The sequence below is a fragment of the Lycium barbarum genome, chromosome 8, assembly GCF_019175385.1.
Source record: "Lycium barbarum isolate Lr01 chromosome 8, ASM1917538v2, whole genome shotgun sequence".
In the NCBI taxonomy this organism is placed as follows: domain Eukaryota; kingdom Viridiplantae; phylum Streptophyta; class Magnoliopsida; order Solanales; family Solanaceae; genus Lycium; species Lycium barbarum.
In genome coordinates this window covers 67,827,876-67,835,287 of record NC_083344.1, presented here as the reverse complement: position 1 = coordinate 67,835,287, position 7,412 = coordinate 67,827,876, and the positions used below count along the sequence as shown (strand labels likewise).

The 7,412-nt window shown below is 39.2% G+C and overlaps 1 protein-coding gene across 1 annotated transcript; it reads right to left on the bottom strand.

Moving 5' to 3' along the window:
- Nucleotides 1–2,723: 2,723 nt before the first annotated feature.
- Nucleotides 2,724–3,735, bottom strand: LOC132607861 (uncharacterized). Its single transcript, XM_060321934.1, has 2 exons — nt 3,369–3,735; nt 2,724–3,151 (listed from the first exon to the last, which is right to left on the bottom strand). Exons 1-2 carry the CDS (start codon nt 3,733–3,735, stop codon nt 2,724–2,726), a joined length of 795 nt encoding a protein of 264 aa, XP_060177917.1.
- Between the last annotated feature and the right edge of the window lie 3,677 nt (nt 3,736–7,412).

Here is a 7,412-nt window from a genome sequence, read left to right as displayed (position 1 = left end):
GTAATCATGTCACGCCGCCCACTAGTGGTGTCATGTCCGGCCAAATAGGCACGGTGTTATCAGAAGCCGCCCGCCTTAGCGGTATCATGCCCGACCCTCTAGGCACGGTGTAATCTCGTCATTTTATACTTATCGTAAAGCATGCATTAGAACTCAAGTAAAAGCTACAACTCTATCGGGGTGACGTATGGTCGAGAACCTCTGATGCCATTATGGAGTAGTCATGATCATCATGTCTAACCTTGAAGGAACTAGCATCATATGGTGAGTCTAACAACAATGAATCATATAAGAATCATTAGCTTCATAAGTATATCATATCATGAGCTTTAGGATCTCTACATTTAGATTCATCCCCATCATTATCACATTCATAGCACGCCTCTTGTCATTATCTTATGAGTAGCCCTTAATAACCGTAGACTTATAATTTCTAGAATATGAGAAAATGATGGAAAGGTAAAGGAATGTCATATTATAGGAATCATGCCTTAGAAAAAGAAGGGACTAGCCTCACATACCTTTACGTCTCTTTAACGTTATCAATTAAACGCTTCCCTCCAATGTTCACGATTCCACATTCAAGAGAATTCGTACTAAGGTTAGATAACCGACCACGTCACGTCATTTTGATCAGAGAGTGGGCCCAAGCCACATCACCAATTGAGAAACTCCAGACAAAAGTTCAAAATATATATATATATATATATAGCACAAAATGCACTTGAGGAGTGCATTTTACACTAAAAGGAGCGTGCCACGTCAGCACACCACGTCAGCAGCGTGAGATTCAGACAGGGGTTCATTGCACGTTGGGGGCGCGATGCACACTCAACGCAAAGTTTGAGTATTTTCTGCCAAAAAAATTCTAAGTGTTTGTCCGGATTTGTTCCTTTCCTAACTTCATTTTTTTTATTCTTCTAACTAATTAACAACTAGTAACTGATCCTTACTTGGTTGTTAACTAGTTCTTGAGTCCGTAATTCTTTTCGTACCCATTTCTTCGTTCTTTTCTCTTTTAATCTCGTTGAAACTTTCTTGATTCAAGTGCGTTTGTTTTAATTGAGTCGTCCTTTTTCCTTCGAGTCTAACAAGAATCCATTCTGACCTCAAGTAGCAATTGTGTACCTTGCAACCCACAGGATCCAAATGAGAATCAATATCGGCTGATCCAATTGAGTGGTAAAAGGCAAGAGAGTGTGAGTTCATTTGAGTGGTGCTAGCCAAGCACAAAAGAGTGTAAACACGAGTGTGGTAAGGTTTATTTACTCCTAACGTGTTTGCTAAGTGTTCTTTGTAGGTACTTCTGCCTAGATTACGATTCATGTGACGATAATTTTGATTATTATAATGATGACGAGTGTGGTTATGAGGAGGAGGAGGGATATGGGAACTATCAAATATGTGACTAAGGTGGTAACGAGGTCCATATGGAAAATTAAGGTCATGAGCAACTATTATTTCGAAGGTGAATATGAAGGGAGTGATGCTCATGGATCTTATAATGACGATGGTGAGGTAGAAGAACCTTGTGGAGATTTGTATGGAGAGGATGATGTATATGAAGGTCCTCACGCTACACACCATGATTATGAAGATGACTTGACGTATGACTCTTCTTCACACGTATCCTATGGGTCTTAGAGGGGAAATCCTTATACAAGTGGGAATTGTGAAGAATATGTCTATGAAGATAGTGATTGTGCAAATGTTGATTATGGAAAGTATTCTAGTAGACACACATATGCTTTGCTTTCTAATACCTCCTATCCGAAGCAAAATGGTATGTGTGGAAATGTGAATACAAGTTGGAGTCTCCCTATGCGAAAGAAGGTTGTTCCAAAGAGGCAATTCATGGAGACTAAGGTGAAAATTTGTGGTAATGAGGGAATTCTTGTGCTTGATGATGATTGTTACACAACTTCATCACCCCTCGTGCGGTTGAAGAGTTAAGGTTCCCTTGTGTAATTAGGCGAAATCCTTCTTATGACGATGGAGGGTATTAGGTTGATAGGAGAGTGATGGTATTCATTTCACTTGGTGAGTACCAAGAGGAGATTTGGTGTGATGTGCTTCTAATGGATACTTGTCGCGTATGTTTAGGAGGTCCTTGGTACCAAAGGCATTAATAAGATTTAACCTAGGAAACCCTAAAAACCTAAAGAACTATAAAAATGGAAAATAGGGATGGGTAAGATTAGGAATGGAAGAAAGATAGAAGGATAAATACTAGACCTAATTGATAAGAAATCTATAGGCAAATTTAGGTATTTGAAACCTAAACCCTCCTAATGGGATTTCAATCAAAGAACCTTAGATATTGGGAATTCAAGAGATTACCCAAATTTGGAAGACCACAAATGAGCAACTCAAGATGATTCAAATGGAATTAAGCAATTCACTTTGCAACTAAGGATCATACTTAGAATTATGCAACCAAACAAACTATATTATGATAACCTAACAAACTATTACACTCAAGTTCTTCAAAATTCAAGCCAATGATGAAAATAAGACAAATCTTTTAGTTACAGTCTAGGGCTTTACACCAAAGGCCCAAAAGTGGCACTTTGCAAAATTACCCCTAAACATGGGTCTTCATTCATCCAATGGTCATAACTTGCAAATGTGGCCTCCAATTTGAACCCTTGGCCTAGAATTGCATTCTTGGCTGAGATTTGCATCCCATGCCCACAGTTTTCAAAAATATCCCTAATTAACATCTAGCCACTTTGAGAGGAGGTCATCCCTTGGTCTTCTAGGCCTTCCCAAGCTATTTCCCAAACATTGTAAGCTTTGTCCATCTTCTCTCCAAGCTCTTCCAAGGCTCCTTTCTTCATGAATATGGCTTGCATCCCTTGGAGCTCTCTTGCTTGACTCCTAGTGAATGGCTTTGAACTAGGTGGGGTCATATCATACTCCCCTTCTGGGAGAACATTCGTCCTTGAATCTAAAGGCTCACCTACAACACAAGGGGAAAGATCACTTACATTGAAAACATTGTGAACATTATAATCACTTGGTAAGTCGATCTTGTAGGCATTGTTATTGATCTTTTCAAGGAATTTGAAAGGACCATCTCCTCTTGGGCTCAACTTCCCTTTCCTCAATTGAGGAAATATTTCCTTCCGAAAATGAACCTTCTTTCCTTCTGAAAATGAACCCAAACCCAATCATTAGGTTGGAATTCTATCTTCTTCCTCCCACGGTTTTGCCTCTTTGCTATCTTGGTGTTGATGTTGTCAATGTTCTCCTTTACCTTGGCATGGATTTTCATCATTTGAGTCGCCCTTTGTTTTGCAACTAAGTTCACAACAACATCACTGGACAAGGGGGTTAAGGTTAAAGGAATCAATGGGGGTTAAGACCATAGCAAACTTCAAATGGGGCCATGCCAATAGAAGTGTGAAGAGAACTATTATAAGCAAATTCTATTAAAGGCACACAATCCTCCCAAGAAGTAGGCTTTTTCCTAATCATACACCTAAGCATGCTTCGAAGAGTCCTATTGACTACTTCGGGTTGCCCATCCGTTTGAGGGTGGCAAGAAGTAGAGAACAAAAGCATGGTGCCAAGTGCACCCCGTAGACTCTTCCAAAAATGACTAAGGAATTTAGAATCCTTATCACTAGCAATAGTTCTAGGAACTCCATGCAATTTAAGCACATGATTCACAAACAAATATGCTACATGTGATGCATCATTACATTTATGGCATGGTATAAAATGAGACATTTTCGAGAATCTATCTACCACAACAAAAATGCTATCATGACCCATTTTGCTTCTTGGAAGACCCAACACAAAATTCATAGAAATGTCTATCCAAGGACCAATAGGAGTAGGAAAGGGAGTATACATACCTTGGGGCCGAGTCTTGGACTTGGGTTGCTTGCATTCCAAACATTGACCACATAGATTTTCAACATCATGCCACACCTTGGGCCAATGGAATTGCTCACCAAAAATGTCATGTGTCTTGGTGACTCCAAAATGGTCCATAATTCAGACACTATATGCTTCCTTGATGAACAACTCTCTCCATGAGCTCATTGAAACAAAAACTCTACCATCCTTGAATCGGAACCCATCAACAAGTTGGAATCTATCAACCCTCCTCCCTTGGAAGCGTACTTTGATGAGTTTGAGGATTTGCGGATGAAGTCCAAGATAGAAGAGCATGGGGAGTACACTATTATAAGGTTTGTAGCCAACTTTAATCGGGACATCTCTAAACCGATGAGGCTCAAGACTTATAACAATCTTGAAGAGGCATTCCACGACGCATCCAAGGTTGAAGCGGATCTAAAAGAAGAGAGGTCCTACAAAGACAAAAGCAAATCGTCTTTAACTTGGAACAAAAGCAAAGACAAGTGGAAAACTTCCACTTGGGATAAGCCCAAGAGCAACCCTCAAACACCTCAAGCCAAATTCAATTACAAAGCTATCATAACCTAACTAGAGGGCCATGACCGGCACCCGGAGCTAACCTATTGAGTACCTCTAAACATACACCTCATAATCATATTTAGGTGGGCTATAAACTAGCTCATGTGCATCATACGCTGTAAGAACATGTATCAAAAAATAATGGCACGTCTTTATGTAATCATCAACAACCATGCCCATAAACATAAGCCAACAAGACTGTCTATATACTGTACATCAATACGTATTGTTAAGACTACGAAATATCTAGATACATGCACCGGTCTACGAGCCTCTAGATAGAATACACGAATCTATAAGGATGGGGCAGGACTCCGTCATGCCCAAGTGTATATACATACAAAAGAGTAGTACCAATAAGCTGCAGCTCCGGGACAATTGGAGCCTTTCTGACACTCTGCTGATAAAACTCCTAAGAATCAGGTCCGTCTACCTGTCTACCTGCGGGCATGAATGCAGCGTTCACAAGAAAAGGACGTCAGTATGAACAATATACTGAGGATGTAAGACATGAATAACAACATAATAATAAATATAGAACATAACAGGAGATAAAGATAACATGTACATCTGATTGCCTCATAAGGGGAAAACCATGCATGCTTAGCTTTTAAAAGAAAACATTTCTCATATACATATATAACATAATCGTTAGCCCGCGTCCGGGGTAACAATCTCACACTGCCCACTAGTGGTGCTGCCCGACCATATAAGCACGGTGTTACTATCATTATCCATAGTCGCCCACCGTAGTGGTGCTGCCCGGTCGTATAGGCAAGGTGTTAATATCTTACATCAAGCATGCATGAGAGCCCAACTAAAATCTACTACTCTATCGGAGTGACGTAAGGTCGGTAACCTCCGATTTATATTATGGAACAATCATCATCACTAAATCTCACCTTGAAGGAACAATTATTATAAGGTGAGATCAACAACAATGAATAAAATCGAGAAAATCATGAAATAAGCTCAATAATCTCATAATAGCATTAAAATCATAAGCTTTGGAATTTCTAGAATTAAGATCATCATCATCATAGAAAACATCTCATCTTTAGTATCATAAGAAGCTTTTAAGAATCATGAACTTCTAACTTTTGGAAGTAAGAAGGTTATGGAAACATATATGGAATCATAACATAGGAATCATGCCTTTTGAAAGAAAAGGATTAGCCTTAACATACCTGATTGATCCCCTACTACTTAACGCTTATTCTCCCGAGCTCGTAATTCTACATTCAAGAGAAATCATACTACTGTTATACTTATTGTCATATGCCTATCTTAAGTCTTTAAATTAAAATTCTTTAGAATCTGCCAAAATTCCGGCAGCATCTCCCCTATTTATATCCCTAGCCCGAAATCACAATACCAACAAAACAACAATAATAACAATACTAATATCAACAACATCATCATCAACACCAATATACTCCATAAAACATCCCACACGATGTTTTTCCCAATTTCTCAACCAACCATAACAATATCCACAATACCATAATCAAAGAATTATATTCAATTTAATCTCAAATTAATCCAAAATCTCCTTTCAAATTCATTCCATAGTCATCATCTTCACTTTAATACTTTGCAACTTCTCTACTATGATTCTCTTCTTTAATAGGACTTGCTCAACCTTCAAATCAACTTAATCATGAGAAATAGGATGGAGAACATACTTTACATTAGAAGAACCTCACCCCACTCAACTTCTTCCAAGACCAAATTCATCACAACATTAAGTAAAGACAATAACAATCATTCTCCATGAATTAGCTTGGGGTTTTGGAGTTTGATCCTCTTTTGTGATGGTATAGAATGTTTTGGAATGGTGGAGAGCCTTCAAGAATACTCTTATAGTGGAGAGAGATGTGCGGGAAATTCTAGAGAGATGTGGAGATGTTAGGAGGGTTTAGAGGGTTGTGGAGTTGAAGGAAAATGGCTAAAATGAAGTGTAAAGGCCCTTTTATAGGTGCCAAACTCGGATTGGGCCGGGTCAAAACATAATTGGGCTATTAAGTGAACTTTTCGGGTTTCCGCCCAGGTTCGGGTTCCTCTGACTGTCCGTTTTAAAACGCCCATAACTCCCTACTCCGATGTCGTATTAACAAACGATTTGTAGCATTGGAAAGTAGACTCGATGAACTTCATTTTAGGCTTTTGAAATACCTTATAACTCTTGATATACCCAGAGATATACGCCTCCAAAGTTGACCCAAAATTATGTCAACGTTTTTTCCAAATTTTCGACAAACTTATTTTCTTCGATTTGCTTGGTCCCGGAACCTTTAGACACTTGCTTAACACTTGTTAAGAGTATTCATTACACTTATAAGGGTCCTATGACCTCTCCAAGCTTACGTTATTATACTTACAACGGAAGCGACGCAACGATTTTTCGAGGTGTAACATTCCTCCCCCCTTAGGAACATTCGTCCTCGAATGTTAAGCTCTTAAGGATTTCTATGAAAATTTTGCCAGAGTTTCCCCTGTAATTGTACCACTACCATCCTGTCACAACAACCCAAAATATACAATGCCTCACAGGGCTACAACATCAATACCTATATTGGCCACACACGACTAAGAAATCATTCAAAGAAGCATGACATGCTTGAGGATAATGGTGACTCTGGCTGGAGCTCTTTTGGGAGTGGAAACAAATGTGGGTACCTGAACTTCATATCTTCCTCAGCTTCTTATATGATCCTACTTGGAACACTTCACTTCAAGATATCCACCCAAGGCCAAGTTATGGAACTTCAAACTCTACAAGCGATGTGGATGACAAGGATGGAATGGATGGCCTTTGGAGGCTCCTACAAGCCACACAAGATGGCTTATGATGTGTTCAAAATGTCTTGGGAGTTGATTGAAGAAGAAACTACTAGAAAGGGGAACAAATGCACAAAGTGGCCAAACGTGCAAACATGGACATTTCTGCAAATTGGCTACAC

What these genes read in the sequence shown, in the direction of transcription:
- LOC132607861 (XM_060321934.1), bottom strand. Translation starts at nt 3,735, where the DNA reads ATGTCTCATTTTATACCATGCCATAAATGTAATGATGCATCACATGTA. An exon ending in CCCATTTGAAGTTTGCTATG is followed by an intron (nt 3,152 to 3,368) that starts GTCTTAACCCCC and finishes GTTCATTTTCAG; the next exon opens with AAGGAAAGAAGGTTCATTTT.